This window comes from Sebastes fasciatus, chromosome 3, assembly GCF_043250625.1.
Source record: "Sebastes fasciatus isolate fSebFas1 chromosome 3, fSebFas1.pri, whole genome shotgun sequence".
Taxonomy (NCBI): domain Eukaryota; kingdom Metazoa; phylum Chordata; class Actinopteri; order Perciformes; family Sebastidae; genus Sebastes; species Sebastes fasciatus.
Genome location: NC_133797.1, coordinates 12,264,870 through 12,284,490, shown reverse-complemented (window position 1 = coordinate 12,284,490; position 19,621 = coordinate 12,264,870). Strand labels below are relative to the sequence as shown.

At 40.0% G+C, this 19,621-nt stretch overlaps 2 protein-coding genes across 2 annotated transcripts; one reads left to right on the top strand and one right to left on the bottom strand.

Annotated features, from left to right (window-relative positions):
• The first annotated feature begins 1,999 nt into the window (after positions 1 to 1,999).
• On the top strand, positions 2,000 to 9,534 carry tk1 (thymidine kinase 1, soluble). The gene is made up of 6 exons (XM_074628996.1): positions 2,000 to 2,229; positions 2,985 to 3,098; positions 5,057 to 5,150; positions 5,282 to 5,371; positions 5,652 to 5,771; positions 6,083 to 9,534. Exons 1-6 carry the CDS (start codon positions 2,132 to 2,134, stop codon positions 6,260 to 6,262), a joined length of 696 nt encoding a protein of 231 aa, XP_074485097.1. The 5' UTR covers positions 2,000 to 2,131; the 3' UTR covers positions 6,263 to 9,534.
• Positions 7,744 to 19,135, bottom strand: syngr2b (synaptogyrin 2b). The gene is made up of 4 exons (XM_074628995.1): positions 18,485 to 19,135; positions 13,133 to 13,370; positions 11,521 to 11,657; positions 7,744 to 9,984 (listed from the first exon to the last, which is right to left on the bottom strand). The coding sequence occupies exons 1-4, from the start codon at positions 18,593 to 18,595 to the stop codon at positions 9,730 to 9,732; spliced, it is 741 nt and encodes a 246-aa protein (XP_074485096.1). The 5' UTR covers positions 18,596 to 19,135; the 3' UTR covers positions 7,744 to 9,729.
• Between the last annotated feature and the right edge of the window lie 486 nt (positions 19,136 to 19,621).

The window sequence follows — 19,621 nt, the reverse complement described above, 5'->3', positions numbered from 1 at the left end:
AGATTCATATTTCCTCACCACCAATTTGGAGCTTTTACTGGTGCAGGGTTGTCTCCAACACCACTTTTCGTTTTAAAAAAAAGCTCCGTTTTGTGTCACTGTATCCGAGACATACAGTATGTCTGTAAAGGGGAGACTCGTAGGTACCCATAGAACCTATTTTTCAGTCACATATCTTGAGGTCAGAGGTCAAGAAACCCCTTTAAAAATGGCCATGCCAGTTTTTCCTCACCAAAATGTATTGGATTGGATTGGATTCATTAGGTTTTTTAGTTTCATATCATTCCAGTATCCTTCCTCTAGCTTTAAAACCGGCCCGCTACAACCTCTGAAAAACAGAATAGCGGCCGTTGGATTTTGAAGAGGTTAATCTGACCATTTGTCAGAATCTCCGCGGCCCACTAGGATGTGCTCTGAGGCCCACCAGTTGGCCCCGGCCCAGTGGTTGAGAATAGTTGCTATAGACCACTGCTACAGACACACACAGCACAGCTGCTTTGTACACGCCACTCATGGCGCGTTTTTTTTTTTTTTTTAACTTAGTTTTTATTGCAATTTCAGCAACTTATACAATCATCATCACATTCTTTCCTACCGTATTTTCATTTTACAGCTGTCTCTTTGTTTTTACACAAAATTTCACAACTTAAAACAAGTGGGAGAGAGAAAAAACACAAAACAAAACAAGATGTGTGTTGTGTGGGTGGGTGTATGTGCTGAGAGAGATGACATGGGTCAGGAAGACAGAGATACAAGTATGATCCAGGATATATACAAATATTCAGATCACTGATTGCTGTATTAGTATGATCATGGCAGGGCTCCACCTTTTAATAAATGTGTCTTTTTGGAGTCTTAGGAAATAGGTTATTTGTTCCATGTGGTAAATTTCCCATACCTTCTCAATCCATAAATTGTATGTTGTATTTAAGGTTTTAGCCACTTAATTGTGATGCATTTAATTGCTGCTGTTTGCAATATTTGTAGGAGATATTTTTTGGCTCTTCCATCAATTCCTTCCGGTATTGCTCCCCGCAGTGCCATTTTTGGATCTCACGGCGCGTTTTGATAGAAAACTACATACTTTGCACGTTATTATTATATTTGTGTTTTATTATGACTTGTTTAGTGTTAACTGCAGGCTATTCTGGTATAACAATATACACGGCTACTACTTATTCTACTGCTCTCTGAACAATTCAAAACTTGATTTAATTGTAAAACTTGACATGATTATTGGCATATTGTTATGGAGGACCACAAGAGTCACGTAAATAGGAATAAGGCATTTAATTAATTGATAATTTTTTTAACTCCGGATGTATTTGTGGGTTGTAAATAAACTTGGGATGCTGTTCATATATTCAACTTGGGATGTAAATAAATCTGGGATAGTTTTTATATTATATTATCATTCTATGATATATGAGTTAATAGAGGAGAAGTGAGAAAGGGGTAGGGTAATATAAGTTTTTCTTCTACCTACTCCTTTTCGGACACTATAACTCTTGTTTTGTTTGTTATTATTTTGTATCTGTTTTTATTTATTATATGTTCGAAATAAAGTCTTTCATTCATTCATTCATTCATAATTAACCAAATGTGCAATTAAAATAGCCATTAATAAATTTGTTTACAAATTGATTTATTAATCTATGAACACTTCAGAACACTTGAATTACAATATGCTGAAAGGTTATTATGGAATTTTTGCCCAATGATGCCAGAAATATACTGCCTACTGCAGCTTTAAGTTTAAGATTTTGTCGTTGGGCAGCGAATCTCGCGAGAGTATTTAGCATTTTTTTTTTGCAGATCTCAGGTTCTCAGATTTCGCAATTTGCGGGCTCCCTTCTAGACACAACGAATTTTTGCAGAACAGGCGCTCTTTTACTGTGATGACGCTCTGGGCTCTGATTGGTCCGCAGCTCCGCCGTCGGTTCTCCGTGGAAGCTGATTGGTTTAAAGATTCACGTGTCTCTCCTCTCATTGGTTGAATGTTAGATAAAGCAGCCCACAACCGCCGGCGCGAAATATTCAACATTTAGATTCTTGTCGGACATAGTCAGTAATATATTTGTTATTTATTTAACTGTTTTTGTTGTTTTTATTATAAGGTATTATAGTGAGAATGGACTGCGTGGATTCTCCCAGAGTTCTGCCTCATTCACCGAGGAGAGCACAAGGACAGATCCAGGTCATCTTTGGACCCATGTTTTCAGGCAAAAGGTGAGTTATTCATTCACAAACATAAACAAAGCACGTCTCTCTGCAGCTGTAGTTAGTTATTGTTAATCATATTCACTGTTTAAAGTAATGTTAAGACTTAATATTCCGCCCAGACTCAAACATCCCGCCAAGTATCCTCCATTGTTTACCCTGCAGCTCCCTATAGGATCCTACAGCTGCTATAGATACAGTAGATACATAGATAGATAGATAGATAGATAGATAGATGGATAGTAACTTTATTGATCCAGAGGGAAATTCAAGTTTCCAGCATCACAGTTCCATAGTGCAAAACATGTTAGTAAAAAGGCAGTAAAAAAGTTAGTAGTACAAAGTACAAAAAATATACCAGATATAAAAATACAAGATGAAGAAAACTGTTAAAACTGAATATAGTGCAAGTTAACAGTTGTGATACAGGACTATTAAAAAAAAAAGTGAATATAATGCAGAGGAGACTGTTAAAAATGAGTATAGTGCAGGGTAACTCCAGTAGCTTATGAAAGTGCACTATGTGCATTATTATCTGTATGCAGTAGGCTTTGTGTATTAACACATTTTTGGACCACTTCACACTGATGTTGCACATTAAACAATATTACATTAGTATTCATTACCTCATGCTCATGGTATATAGTAGCATGTTGTGTTTGAGAGGTAATGTCACATAACTGACTGTTGTATTGTCATGTACAAAATGTACAGATGGCTTTTCACTGATGTTAACTAAATTATTGTCATTTTTTTATTTGCAGCACTGAACTGATGCGAAGAGTGCGCCGGTTCCAGATAGCCCAGTACAAATGCTTGGTGATCAAATATGCCAAAGACACACGTTATTCTGACACAGGCGTGGCCACACATGACAAGTACGTTTTCATTCACTTTTTTGATTCAACTAAGTTACAGAAATACACCCGTCTTTGGGGATGTGGTAATGGAGTCAATAGAAAGTAACCTTGCTCATCAGCTTAGTTTTAATTTGTGTGCACAGCACCCACAATAACAAATACAACCTGAGGTGGATGGACTGTTATTGGAAACATGAAATTATATTTGTTTGCACATACGGAACTACAAAGTGTGAAATAGAGATAACAAAAGAAAAATGTGAAGCTGAGGTTGGATTTGCTGAAATGATATCTACAAGTACAGCAAATAACCTCTAGTCTAAAAGAGAACACTTTATTTTTAATTAAATTAAATCAGGAATTGCATTAGAATAAACTTTATAGTATTGACATACACGTATCTTGGGCACAGTGACAGTGTAACTGTGTTGTTTTACATTAAAAAAACATCACAAAAACAACATGAACCTATTGAAACACGAGCAGCTTAAAAAACAGCCTGTAAGAATTGAAGTGCTTGTGTATTTATCGCACATTGACATGTAGCATTAGAGTTCAACAGCTCAATGGAGGCCGGAACAAACAAACGTCTTCTTCCTGATAGCAGAGGTTTGCATTCAGACAAGAGAGGATGTTGAGTCTGCAGTGAGTTCTGTTGCTTGTTTCATGACTTCCTGCTTGTACAGGCTCTGTATGGGCTCATAGTCTTTCTTCCCCATTACCTTTATAGCTGTTTTGAGCATGTTGGCAAACCTGCTTTTCAGTTGCCAAATCTGCTTTTGAATTCGAACCCGGGCCTGCCGATGGTTAGGACACAGCCTTATGGGCGCCCACTCTACCAACTGAGCTATCGGGGCGCCCAAACCTGCCTTTCAGTTGTATCTAATGAATGACGCTCTCTAGGATTGCACAGTAGAACATCAGCGTGATCTGGCTGCTCACTCCATACAGCCTAAATCGCCTTAGAAAGTAAAGTCTCTGCTGCAGTCTTTTGGACAGGTTACCAAGGTGTGTTTTCCAGCAACGAAGGTTGTCTATGTGTACTCCTAATTATTTATATGAGGACACCTGAATGATTTTTCATGTCAGTCATTTGCCTCGAGTTGAAGACCATCTATCACCTGTGTTTTGGTGTAATTTTAAAATGAGATGGTTAGTGTCCCACCACTTAATGAACTTAACAGAATCACAGTATCATCAGGGAATTTTCTAATGTAATTATCGGGCTGTACTTTCCTACAGTCATAGTCCTAGTGTAGGTGATACTACGCAACCTTGTGGGATCTGCGTTGTTGCGTTTGGTCTCCGACAGCATCCCATTGACCTTCACTTGCTGTGTCCTATTAGTTCAAGAAACATCAGGGTAGTGTTGTTAAAGTGGCCATCCTTAAGATTTCAGTCCTGGTTGATTTAGCATTTCTATTTGAGTGAAAACAATGAAATAGTGCTCAGAGTTTAGCAGTCTGGAGGCTTTTTATTGACACGAGCATAGAAAAAGAATACAAATAATTGTGTCTGTGTCCCCACAGACACCCAGCTCGTAATACTGTGAAAATATACAAATATTGCAATATTTTTTAATAAGTGGGCCATAGGCTCAGTAACCATTGTGTCACCTCCTTCAGCGATAGATGGTGATTTAACAGACATTTATTTAAATGAAACTCTTCGAGAGTGACACTTTAACACTCATGTCCTTCCATTAGTTGCTTTTAAAAATGGGCAGACAGTGAGGAGGAATACTGTGTCTTTCACCAACCTGCTCCATGATACCTGAGCAAAGGAGGATCTCTAGTGGGGAGATTCTGTGGTAGATGGCGTAGATTTTCCTGTCCGTAATTATTTTGTTGGACCTCTGAATAAAGCAGGAAGTAATTTGCAAAGTATTTTTCCGATATGTTTTAAACATCTTTGGCAAAACACATTTCGTTTTTGGAAATTCAGTTTTTTTCCCCTCTATCCTATCCATCTTTTAGATACACAATGGAAGCTGTACCAGCCAACTGTCTGAAAGACATACGGCCTCTGGCATTAGAAGCCTGCGTCATTGGAATTGATGAAGGACAGTTTGTAAGTATATATATAGTGTATATTTTCCTCTTCTTTGCCTTAAACTAGCGGCTGCTCACCTCCGTAGACGACATCTTACTCGGGAAAAAATTCCTCTCACTAAATCTGCGCTTCATTTGTGTTTATTGTAGTTTCCAGACACGGTGGAGTTTTGTGAAGAGATGGCCAATTTAGGGAAGACGATCATTGTCGCTGCTTTGGATGGAACCTTCCAGAGAAAGGTGAGTCACAGTCACACTCACAGTTCACACTGACAAACGGGAAACTGTAGATGCTGAAGGAGCAGAAAGAGCACCTCTGTGGGTGTAGACGCAAGAAAATGTCCCAAGACAAGAAACCCATTTTTTAAGGAAGAATCTGCATGAGCAGCACTATAACGGATAGTTCAACGTGCTCATTGTTCCTCACTATAGTGTGTCTGTTCTGTCCTTGTAATGCAATTATGCCTCCATCCATTCAGTGGTACTCACTGCTTTTCTGCTGTCTTGTGCATTCTTGTAGGCATTTGGAAACATCCTGAACCTCGTCCCTCTAGCGGAGAGCGTAGTGAAGCTCCACGCCGTCTGCATGCAGTGTTACAAAGAAGCTGCCTACACCAAGAGGATAGGAGCAGAGAAGGAGGTGAGGAGGCGAACCTAAGAAACATCTTCAATAAGATAACCATAAAGTGCTTCAGGACACTTTTCTGGACTAATGACTATATTATGCTGTATTTATATTATAAAACGATAGTTTTACCAACATCTTTCCAAAATACTTGTATTTATTTCACTAAAAAATTTAAAAATGATGAACTTTTGACTTTAAAATGATTGGGATGTTGTCACTCACCCTTTTAAATGTAGAGTGGGTTAGATTTAGTGAAACCGAAAGTCCCCTTTTCTTTAATCAAATTCTTATAACCTGTCAACTATTGCGTCTCTGTGCCACAGGTGGAAGTGATCGGTGGAGCTGACAAGTATCAGGCCGTGTGTAGAAGGTGTTACGGCAGTCTGGTGGTGGACAAAGAGAACAGCGCTCCCTTCAGGAATGAAACCCCACAACAGGTCCTCGCAGGAAAACCCGTGGAGTCCGCGGTTCCCAGGAAGCTTTTCGCTTCTCTCCAGCTCTAAACACAAACATTTGGTTCTGTTCCAAATTGCATTCTTTTTTTTTTTTTTACTTCAGTATGTACTACAGCTGCCCTTACAAAGTACGCACTGTTGGATGCAGTATGCACACAATTGGGACATACCAATTCGTCATAACATTGCGCCTTGAACTTTGACCCTCTTGCTCATATCTGTCACACTTAAGAAATATGAAGTAAAAAGAAAAAGTATAGGATTTGGAACGCAGCCTATATTAATGTATTGATTAACATTGTACAAAAAAATCACAAAAATATGTAAAGTTAGTAGCCTACTTACACTTGAATGCGCTGGCTGTCATTGCGGCTTCTGTCAATTGGCTGTCAGCGGCTGTCATCTGTCTGCGCTCTCTCTCTTGTTTATTTCATAGATAAGTCACTGGTGACGTATCTTCCGCTTTGCAGGGGATTGTGGGTCAGAATAGCCAGAAAAACATGCTGTTTTGCATACTGAAAAAATGCAACCGGTTGCAGTAGGACATCCTGGTATTTTTGGCATAGTGTATTTGAAATACTATGTATAAGGACATACTAAATATTTTTCTTTCATACTAAATAGTATGGTTGTATGGGTATTCCAACGCACACCAAGACTTGTTGAAGAACTCGAGTGGAGAGTATAAATCCAGGAATCAAATGTTTTTTGTGTGTGTGTGTGTGTGCGAGCAATGTTGGGAAAATGGATTCTTTTATCTGACATTAACTTTTAAATGTTTTTGGATTGTAGTTTCCTCCTATTTTACTATGAAGGTTATGCTAAAGACCTGGACTTAATCAGCCTAATTGGTATGTTTTGACTTGATAACCCTGAAAATGAGTAAACCAACTACTAACGCATTGCCATAGGTTTCACTACACTGGTGTTAATATCGAGCTTTTTGGGGGTTTATTTAAACATCTTTAACTAGCATTATCCTGTCAAATATAAGGTTTAACATATTTTTTTTAACAAAATGTATTGTGCATGTATAAATGTAGTATTTTCTGCCAACATTCATAAAGAAGATACTTCCTATGGAAGGTTTGACTCATGTTTTACCATGTATGACAGGTCAGTAGTAGATTGAAAATTTAATATTTTCTTAACCGTTGGGAGGTTATCCTCACCCCATTTTATAACTTGCAGTACTTGTTTTTAATTGTAACACACTACATAACTCAATGCCCTCACATGCTACAGAGGACCAAAATAACCTGTTTAAATCCTGGCAGGCTCTGAGGCCGTGCAGCGAGCTGGCAGGTTGGTAGTGGAAAGAGTATATCCTCCCTACGGTATAAAACCTGCATTACTGCAGTAGATGGATGCAACGATAGCCTGAAGATAACCGAACTTCCTGTGAATGATTTTATTCTGATACCATGACATGAAATCAAGATGAAAGCAAAAGGGCACATGGCAACTTCACAAAGCTGTCAAAAGATACTTGGAATAGAAAAACAAATCAAGCCAACCAAAGTGACCAGTATTTTGAGCCAGTTTTTATAAAACCATTGTAAGCATCACAAATCATTCTAGTCTGAAATACAAATGAATCTTACAAAATATCAAGTTAATTAACTGCAAAAATGGGTTACAAATCAAATTTCAGCCTCGTGTTATTGTAATACTATACCGGGACACAGAAGTCTAAAGGCACAATTTCGAGATTCACTGTCAGTTGAGCGATTTAAGTTGGTGTGATTAAAAGCTGCAGATGGATTCATTGATTTTAAATGTGAACTGAAGAGCAGATTTAACTGATTTCCCAGAGCATGAAGATCAGTCTGTGCAAAAATCACAAGGGAAGCTGTGATGCACAGCTGAACTTCAGTATTTAATCCAGTTTCATTTCTCTCCTTAAGGCACAAATGACAAAGCAACAGCAGTAGTTTTCATATATTTGGCTTCAGTAGGTTATGCACGTGTCTTTCCACTTGTACAAATGTCCTGAATGTGGTACCACAATAGCTTTATGTTTAATAAATATAACCACATTCAGTTTCTGGTCCGTCTGTCGCAGATCTAAAGTCCGCTTACACCCCCGCAACAATGACCAAAATCTGACCTCAGGCCTATTTCTGAGCGTCACTATTTGCTGAGTGACAACAGTCAGATCTGGATCCAGATGAGGCAGCTGAGGTGTTAAACTGACAGACTGTCAGGGCACAAAGCAACAATGTGAACCAGTAGTCTTCCTAAAAGACAGGTGTTTGATTCTAAACCATTGCAGGCTGAGGTGTTAATCTGTCATTGGTAGAGAAGACACACCCGCTGCAGTCTGCCTTCAGCAGTTTAGATTAAGGAGCCTGTAAACAGGAGATAAACATCAGTGTTCAGAAAACTAAATGTCACGAAGTCCTTGGAGGAAGTGTGCGGCTGGCCGCTCTGTTCGCAGGCTGAAGACGGAGCGCTGTTTCTGGTGGTTAATAAGTTACTCTACGGACATGCTCGGTGGATAAACCTGTTCAATAAGTGCAGTTATCTCCTCCCTCCTCCTGTCTATCTGGATGTCAGCTACGAGTTTAAAGGGCAACGCTGACTAGGGACGAAATAAAGAAATAAAGGGGTTTTATGGTTTCTCATGTCACCATCAGCAACGAATTTGATTACAACGGTCTTAAAGACATAGCTAGTTGAGATGGCGAACACAGGAGCAATTTTACTGTAGCACAAAGATTGCAAAACCTTCCTTCGGGGGTGATTTTATGGTTATATGGCTAAGAAACTTAACTGCATAATCTGTACAGAACCCACATTTTACAAAAAAACAAACTAAATCACAGGGGGACATTTGGCTTTATAGTGGTCTTTTCCCACTGTGCTCTACACCCAGAAAGTAAATCATTTGTTAATTTAATACATCCTAAACTGTTTAAAGATCCTCAAGATAAACACACCGAAGGGGAAACATCCACTAAACCAAATAAGAAAAGAAAGTTAGGCACATACGACCATTAAAATGGCAGCTTTGCACAGTGAAATATATGTACATATGCACATTCTCCACCAGAGAGTAAAAGAGGAACACATTAAGTGTTGGCTTCTTCCTCTCTGATTGGAGCCGTCACAGGTATTCTTCACGTCGTCACATTTTTGTGACCTTTGACCTCCTGGGTACATTCTATCTACTTCTCCCCTTCAGGATCAGCCCATTTGAGGTAAAAAAAAGTTGCGTCTTTGCACAAAGGTCTGAGGCCAGATTACCCAATCATCCCAGCGCTAGTACCAACAGTCAACAGTGTCTCAAGATCTGACCACAGACCCGTTGACGTAAACAGCGGTGTCGCTTATCTCTGACTTGCAGTTGCACTGCTCAGGCTCTCGAATCGGACAACACTCGTAAAAGTGTGTTGAATCAAATGTGAAGCCACATCAATGTGATATGGCTCTGGGTCTGTGCAGTGCAACTACAATCAGCGTACCAACAGATGACCTGGAACACCGCCTCGTCCACGTCACCTCCCGTAGTCTCAGTAGTTGGGCGGCTGGTAGCCGGCGTCTCCTTGCGGCTGGGGGTTTGGGGTGTAGGGAGGCTGCATGTCGGGCACGCTAGTGGGATATGCCGCGTAAGTGGTAGGGGTGTAGGTCGTGGGGTTGTAGGAGGTGGGGGCGTAGGTCGGAGGGTAGGGGGTGATGTGATCTGGTGGCGGATCCGCATAGGTCGGGATGGTAACTTCATTTACACCGCGGCGGAAACGGCCCAGCGCAAAGTAGGTCAGGATTCCCTGCACAATGAAGTAGAAATGTCACGTTATTTACAGTTACTTTGAAGACTTGAAGACTATTTTAAATATTCCAAAGCTTACTTTGACTTTTGGACTGATGGATGTATTTTTCACAACTTCTAACTGAGCTGGTTTCATTTCACACCAGTGTAAAAATAAACTTCTCAGATGAGGGATCATCATCACAATGACACATTTAGTCAGTCAATGCATTACATTATTGCTACTTATCAACGGTACTTCTGATTGGTCAATCACAGCGTTCTGTTATTTCTTTATAGCAGACCGCTGCTATGGACGCAGTTCTGATATCGAACTCTGGCAGACCATTATTGTGTGACATTATTGATTTCTTAAGAAAGTAGCCATGTAATAAGCGGGATAATGTACAGCTAGTCGGTCATTATTGTGAAATATACCCCTTCAGGGCGATGCAATATTTGCGTCGGTGTGCCACATCGCCCTGAAGGGGTATATTTCACAATGTCTGGGTTTATTTCACACGGCTCGCTGTACATTATCTCTTACATGTGTGATGTGTGGTAATGCGGTTAAATGCAGGGTTTTCTTGACAAGTCTTCTGAATGGTGCATTCAAGTGATGGTGGGAAGCTCCAACACATGATTTGAAAGCCAGCTAAAGAACACGCTTGCGATTACAGAAGACAAGTCCAGAAGACAAACAATAAGCAAATGCTGAGTGTTTGTTCTCAGCTATTATTGTAACATACGGTTAATATGCTACACAAGATGGAAAATGTGTGTGAGAGCAACTTCATTATAATTTCTAAAAATAAAAGGTTTATTGTTCAGCAGCTGAGTCTGAAGCGTCAAATGTCAGAAGTTCCCACCAGTACTTGAAAGCACCAACCTGGAGGACTTTTACAAAAATGTGACTTCATGTGTTATTACTAAGTGTTATTATTAAGTCTGCTATACAATACTTAATGATGTATCTTAAGCAGGTTTCAAGTCTGCATGATGTGAAGCCAGTTGCTGCGTTAAAGCTGAATTAGGCAACTTTGAGCAAATATGATAAAAAAAGTTATTTTCATAAAACTGTCACTATATCCTGATAGTAGTGCATGAGACAGAACAAAAATCATGTTCCCTTGTGTCCACTTAGTGCTCCCAAATGCATTTGCAAGACTACACTGACGGAAAACAACCAGTCACAGCCGAGCAGTCTCTACAGCAGCTGTCAATCACTGCTTGTGAAACTGGCAAACTGCGATCAAACTGTCAAACTAGACAGCGCTGATCAAATATGAATCAATATTCTGTTACTGTAATGTCTATTTCTCACCTCAAATGTTTCGGTGAGCGGTGCTTGGTTTTGGCTCGACTGTTTTCAACATTCTTATATTGTGCCAGTTTTATAAAAATAACTTTTTAATCATATTTGCTCAACGTTACCGACTGCAGCTTTAGAGGAATAGTCTGACATTTTGGGAAATATGCGTATTAGCTTTCTTGCAGAGAGTTAGATGATAATGAAAATCTGAGCTGAAAAGAAGACAACAGCAGTCCCGCTCACCCAAGTGGCGATGGAGAAGAACGAGAAAGCCACAACGGCACGAGCAGCGTCCTCGGGCACACCGGTGACATCATGAGTTTTAGCCCACTGACTGGCCAACAGGCAGAAACACACAAACCACATGAAGCTCCACACCCCTGTAAAACATAGAGAGACACATATAAATGATTGTTTTTCCTCACTGCATGAAAAGATATCAAAAGTGCTCAGCTGAAAACCCTGATATGAAAATGTGAAAAGCATACTAAAAACAACGTGAAATGAATACAAAGGGCTCTCCTGTTACCATCTGCTCAAGTGACTGCAAGCTGTTTTTCGCACTACCACTTCTTTGTTTCCTTGAAGAATGGCTGACTGTGAACTGTGACATGTACAGCTGATGAATGTTTAACTTCATCACAATGTGTGATGTCATCTGCTGCCCACTCATCGTCTACCGTGCGCAAAGATGAATAATACATGTAATGTTACGTCAGGAAAACAGGCAGCGGTCTGTTGCACATTACGCCAACACTCAGAGGCTTTCTATATGAATACAACATTGACATATAGAGTGCTACGGGAATGAGTCCTAAAACCCGGAAATGAGTTAGCACTTTCGGTTCCCTCGAAGTCAACGGGTTTATTTAATGGGTTTTTAGTTAGATGACTGAAATAAGGTCTGTGGTTAACACAAGCTTTAAGAGATTTTAAAGTTTTGTTCTATGACATAAAATACATCAACAAATACCCCACTCGTGAATTTTGAAGCTTTTATGCATCTTAAAAAAGGCGGTTGCTAACAAGTGGCTAAATGAGACTACTAGACGTCATCACGGGGACTCGTCCTCCTTTACGGCCTCGTTGTGTATACTTGAGCTCATACGACTGTGGTGTAGTTTGTTTATAGCCTAACGTTACCTTTTTACCTCCGGTGATTGTATTCATACTTCAAAAATCATAACAGTGGTGTTCATTTGTGAAGATTATCTTACTGAACAAAACGTGTAAGTATCATAAATGTTGGTTTTCCACAGAGCTTATTTTCTGCAATAATCCAAAACCAAAAATCCCATTGTTTTTTTGTTGAGGGAACCAGGGTGATGCTAACTACCTGGTTGGCCTACAAAAATATGTCATACTCTATTATCACCTTATAAAGTAGATATTGTGAACGTGAACATTAGCTTATTTTAACATGATACAGAGCAACATTAGCGTTTATTTGGAGTCGACTGTGTCCAATATTTGCTCTCTTTTAGCTCCATTTTTGGTCTCCACCAACTACTGAGGGAAATATCTGTCTCTTTAGCTGCTTAATGCTCCACGTTGTTTACCAACTAGTTACTAACTTTGTATGTGTGGTGTTTTGGTGTGGAGTACAGTGGGTTTTTAAGAGTTTTATTTTGCTGAAAACAGCTGTCCAGGTTGTGGCTGGAAAGGAGGTTTATGAGAGGTGAAACCAAAACAATGAGCTGAAAGAAGCTAAAACATCCCATAGAGAGTAGTACAGTGATAACTCTATCCTATGAGTGACACCTTTCACATTACACAAAGTCATTTGATCCACTGTTTATATAAAATATATTGATTAGTGCAAAACAAACAAGAAAGAAATCACTTTAACGCTCACCAGAGAATCCCAGGTCTGCCATGACAGCGTACTTCCTTTCCTGCGCATTGCTCATAAAAGGCAAGTAAGCGTCCAACACCAGGAATGCCACACATGCCAGGAAGGCAATCACCCCGATGCCGATAGCATAATGACACGCCGAGTCATTCTTGTTGAAGATGCACTTTGCCTCGGCACTGTGGACAGAGTTGACGTATCCCTCTGTTGTGATGGAAGCAAACACCACCAGGGCAAATATCTACAGTGAATCAGAGAGAAGAAGAAGAAGAAGGTGGCTTTCAATGATTTGCAAAGACACAAGAAGATAGTGTCCTGTTGAAGGAACACAGTGCTGGCTTTTCTAGTTTATCCATTAACTTCACATTGCATACTTTACATTACTGCTGACCATTTTGTCCCGTTAACTTTCAGGCAGCCATTGGTTTCACTTCATGAAAGCACAGTGTGAAAATCTACCACTGCAATCAGGCGCTCTGCTGTCACAAAATCAACCACAGAGGAAGAATAAAAGGACTGTGGCCTTCATGCAAAGAATATGTAATTTCAGCTTTTGTATTATAGAGCTTACTGTGAAGCAGCCAGCTTTCGATTTATCAGGAGTTCCTTGAACGCACCGTCAAGAGAGCGTACTCAAAAACACGTAAAAATGCATTATCACGTGAGAAAATCAGCAAACATCCTCAGGTTGAGTACTGAAAGCAAACTTTACAGAAGAGAGATAACTAAATTCATCAGAGGAAAATGATGTGACATGACCTTTCAAGAAAGTCCTGAAAGGAACCCGTATCCATTTCTACTTTAACAAATTGGTCAAAACATGCAATCATTACGTGTAACACCGTGACATCGTAACAGGGTAGACCTGTATCATCACTTCCGTATCAGCTCACCTTCACACTGAGTGGGAGTGGTTTCAGGTGTGTGTGAATCAGGTGCTGATTGAAGGCAGGTGTGCCTGATTGTGCGTCCATTCTGTAGTCTACTTATTGGTGTCAATGAAACTCATGAGCTCGTGTTTACAACATGGGAAGTGGTGCACACAATATGCTTGGCGTTCAAGTGGTTAAGTTGTGAGAACACCGCTGTTAAGCAATGGCAATATTAACGTGTTTAGAGGCCACAGAGGCTAACAATTTAGCAAACTAACAAGTGGGTATCATAATGTAGGAAATGCTAAGGCATAAATGACAGAGGAAAAAGATGAGGCTGTTGGGAATATCAACATTTTCCTCAGATATATTATAACATTGCGAAGAAAAACAATATACGAGGTTGTGAATACCACATGAGAGGGGCGTTCATATGGACTCCTCTCGTGAACACGACCCCATTTGAAGGCACCATAACGTCACAACGATATGAATTGCGGGTAATTCCCTCAGGCAGAGTCTGCAGAAATGCGGCCTTACGTAAAATGTTCATAAAGGGAGAGAAAGCGAGAGAGCCCTAAAGGACTTGATGATTTGACAGTGGGACAGCCCTCCTACACCCTCATGGACTTTGCGGGAACACGCCTCAAAGTCTGTGAGTCTGTGAGTGTGGACATTGGGATTGGGCCAGTGTGTTTTCTGTGTGCAGGGTCAGCTCCAAGCGCCGCGGTCTGAAGGCCCGAGTTGGGTTTCCTTGAGGCTGAAGTGTGTTGCCAGCCTAGTCCATGGTATGGCTCAGAAGACTACCACCAAATGATGTTAATGGACAGAACCAACCTGCAGTGCAGCTGACCTTGGCCTCGTATTGTTCTTCCCCGCCCCTCTATAGTAGGACACTGACTGCCTTCCCTTCCTCCCTTAGTAATCGAGGATAATTAGTACTGCTATGAGACAAGTGATTTCCCCTTGATTTTAATGCTTATAATAGATAATAAAATAAGCTTTTATACTTTCCCTATGTTGTTCTCTTTTGCTCTTTGTCGAGACTGGTTTGCCAAATATAGAATCTGCAGGTCCGCTGCAAAGTATTGCAGTGGGTTTGTTACATCATCATTACATGTCATCATAAACAGCCTCTTTTCTTAGTATTGACTCTAGAAAGACTCCTGTGTGTGTGTTTATAAAGTGAAGAGTACTAACTGGTCCCTCTGACCGTCCCGAGGCCTGTTGCTGTCTCCTCTGGTTACCCACCTAACCATCATGTGACCTACTTCTGAGTGCAGCTGCCTGCCATGTGACTGCAGAGATGCCACTAACAACACTCATAATGAGATCCGGGAGGAGGATAGAGAGGGACTGTTTGACGGGTGGGAAAGAAGGAGGGAAGGAGGTGAGAGGGCAGGGAGAGAGAAATAGGTCACAATCCTGCTGCTGATGTGACAAAAAAAAATAAAAAAAATTTGCAGAAGTCAGAGAAATTAGGGAAGTAAGTGTGGGGAGTTTCAAAACACGAGACAAAAGTGAAACAGAGGGATCGTTAGTGGAGCAGACGGTTGTTTCTGTACATAACGGTTGAAAAGTGTTTGTGTGTTGAGTGACAGATGTCATAATCATTTACACATGTACATACTGTATGTTCTTTTGGGTTGCTTTGCTGTAAGATATCTTTACACAGCATAAATAATCCTGACACCCTTCTGTAAAACGCAAAACAATGACAAATATTGTCCAGAAACCGTCACAGGCAGCCTACTGCATTCAGCATTAAAAATATGCTCAAATCATGAAAAACTCAAGCCCAACAGGCAACAGCGTGCTGACTTGACTATGACTTGCCCCAAACTGCATGTGATTATCATAAAGTGGGCATGTCTGTAAAGGGGAGACTCGTGGGTACCTATAGAACCCATTTTCATTCACACATCTTGAGGTCAGAGGTCAAGGGACCCCTTTGAAAATGGCCATGTCAGTTTTCTGCAAGTTTGGAGCGTTATTTAGCCTCCTTCGCAACAAGATGATACCAGTATCTTCACTCTAGCTTTAAAACTGAGCCCGCTACAACCTAAAAATCGCAAGTTGCGTTAATGCGCTAAAGAAATGAGTGTCGTTAAAACTAATTTGCATTAACGAGTTATTATCGCGTTAACTTTGATAGCCCTAGTTTACACATGAACTAAAACACTACCAGACGTGCATTATTTAACTTAAATAAACTGTTTCCCATTTAACAGTCAGGACAGCAGGGTCACTAAAGAACATGAACTGTTGGGTTTTTCTTTTTCAAAGAAGGTATAGTGATGTGATTCAGCACCTTAAATGACCAAGAGCCATTGTTCGCAGACTTTCCTTGATCCAGTAGCAGGTGTGTGGTGCATTATGGGACCTGTAGGCAGGGTTACAGAGCAAACAATCCTCTCTTGTGTCATCAAAGTAAGATTAAAATCACCGGAGATACATGGCGATCTAGCCAGTGTGAATTTGAGATGAGCTGAGCACAGCTGCACTAAGTGTGAGTGTGTGTGTGTGTTGAGAGGTAGATTCAGTGGCACACATTCACCCAGAGTAACAGCGAGGGTCAACGGGGGAGAGGTATCACCTTACCTTCCCATCAGCCCCCTGTTTACTAGTGACACACGCATAATCTCACACAGTTATTCCCAAACACATAAACACTCAGCAGGCTGTGGCAACCCAAGGGCACATTCAGTCCTCATCTACCACACTGGACATGTCACAGTATCCAGATGAAGCTGTGCGTTTCCTCACCCTGTATGTGCATTAGCAAGAGGCCTAACAAATAGTTTACGCTTCATGGACCAAGTAAATGAAAATCAACCGTCATGTCGGTTACCCAAGACGGGATGTCGAAAGCAGTCACTTCCAGTAAAACCAAATGTTATACTTCACCAAGGAGATGTTCAAGGACAAACCCAACCCTTCAATCTGTTGCTCACAATCACGCGGGGTTGGACAACAATGTATTTTATTGCACAACCTGTCTGGTTACAAATCATTTTGGACTTTCCAGATCAGTGTCCTATCCACAAAAACAAATCTTTGCCACAAGATTTGCCTAGCAACCGGTGATCAGCAGCTCATAACTTCCCAGAAGAACTTTCCCTGGTACATAAAAAACCCTCTTTATGCAAATACACCATGTCTATACAAATCCCTTTATGATAATTAGGTTAGCTAGCTCTACTACCAATTTTAAATCTCTTTTAGAAACCCATTTTTATAAAAAGCCTTTTTTTTTTTTGACTCTGTAAGGCAACAGCTTGGTGCACCTTTTCCCATATCTTATATTGTCCTCTTTTGGCTTATGTGTAGTAACTTATTGTTTTGATACCACTGGTTACGGGTTTTAGTTTTCTCATTATTTGGTCTTTATGTTTTGTTCTTTTATTGTTGTTTTTATTTTGTCTGTATTTCATTGTATCTGTGCAAGCACTTTGAAACTATGTTTAGAAAGGTGCTATGCAAATAAAGATTATTATCATTATTATTATTATAATTGACATGATTGTCCTGTATTCAACACATAAAATATTGTAGAAGAAAATAAAGTCTTATATTCTGTCTTTAGAAGTTACAATGAATGTAATGTAGTAATTTGCTGGCTGGTGAGCACAGCTAGACTGCAGAGATCACTGACAGATTAAATGATCATACATCCTATATTTAGTACTGTGTGTGTGTGTCTATATATATATATATATATTTATTTATTTATTTATTTGCACATATATAAAACTGCACAAAATCCAGTCAATGAAAAAAACAACAAGAAATGTGTCAGGAGAGGTCAAGAAGCCACAGGCTTATAGAAAGGACTTCCACCCAACCCCAGGGTAAAAAAAAAACAATAACAAAAAAGGAAGAAAGATCTAAACTAACATCATTTTAAAAATACAACAAAAGTTAAACAACAACAACAAGAAATACACAAAATGTGCAGAAAAACCTAACCAAACAGTGGAAAACAATCCAATAAAAACAATGAAATACATACAAAAACAAAACAGAAGAAAATAAACTATATCTTAACATATCAAAAGATAATTAGACATCATTAATTAAATGTGATGATAATTTCCTTTTAAAATATAAATAAAAAAACATATAATATATATATATATATATATATATATATATATATATATATATGCATACAGTCTATGCTTCCGTGTCAGTGTGTGTGAGACAGTTTTCTGTCTTCTCCTCTGACAGCAGCAGTGTTGAGCTGTGCTGTCTCCGAGCTGCTGTCTGTCACAGACCAGCTGCGTGCAACATGACGCCCCGCAGAGACGCTGCATAAAGTAAACCTGTTGTTGTTCTAACTAACACAAACAGAGATAATACACAGAGCCCGTTTACACGCTGCAGGCCACCTGCTCTCACACCATGTTGAACATAACTTCCGTCTAACCTATGAACATGCGCTGTTCACACACACACACACACACACAGTGCTCTCTCTCACCCAGCTGAGGATCCGCACGATGGTCTGCGGTTGTCGGATGAACTTGTTGAAGTCGAAGCCTCCTCCTGCGAGCGAAGCCCCGTACGCGGTCGCACCGCCCGTCTCCTCCATGTCTCCTGTTCAGCAGCTTCCTCTGGAGCTCAGCTCACCGCTTGGTTTACACCTAACCGGACCGAACAGCCCGCCAGCTCAACTAAACTAGACTACTATCAGCTCCTCCTGTCGGTGCTGCTCCGCTAGAGTAGAGGAAGAACCAGCGACGCTCACAGGAGCTGCGCGTCAGAGGGGGCGGAGTCTAGGAGACAGGAAACACGGGGTGCGTTCCAAACCGCATACTTTCACTTTTTACTTTTAGTATATACTGCAGCCAGATTTGACAACCTTGAGACCTCATATTCTATATTCTATCCTTATACTCTATTTTAGCTTCTATTCTAGCTTTTATTTTTAGCTTGTTTTTATTTTCAAATCTTTAATGTTTTTATAACTGTTTTAATTATGTCTTAATGTTCTTTTGCACTTTGTCGCAATGTTCTTGAATGTTTTATGTAAAGCATTTTGAATTGCCCTGTTGCTGAAATGTGCTATGCAAATAAAACTTCCTTGCTTTGCCTTGCCTTGACTTGCCTTAAAAATAGTGAGGATTTCAAAACAAAAGCGGGGGTCTATGGAAGTTTTTATTACAACAATTATAACAATTCTGTATTTTTTTTCTCTCAAACTTGACAGAAACAAAATCAAACTCATCAAACTAGTCTTGGTTAGTCTTTCCACTGTTCCAACAATCACAAACTCAGGTTTTGGTCGAAATAAACCCTTAATTCATTGCATTAGATGTGAAAAGAAACAGCCATTATGTTCTCCTCAAAGGGACCAGACTCCATTGAAAAACACAGTCATTTCGAAATTGTTCTTATTAGTCCATCTAGTGCCATAAAGGATCTGACACATGATCTGTTCTGCATTCTTCACTGCAGCATCATGTGCATCCCCTCTCTGCTCCTGCAGTCTGACATATTTAGCTTATTTACAGTAACATAAAAAAGCCGTTTATCTCCTGTGGAAGTTTGTATTGTACTTTATTAGTTGTAATCCACAGAAGACATTCCACAAATGTGTACCATGATTTCCAAATAT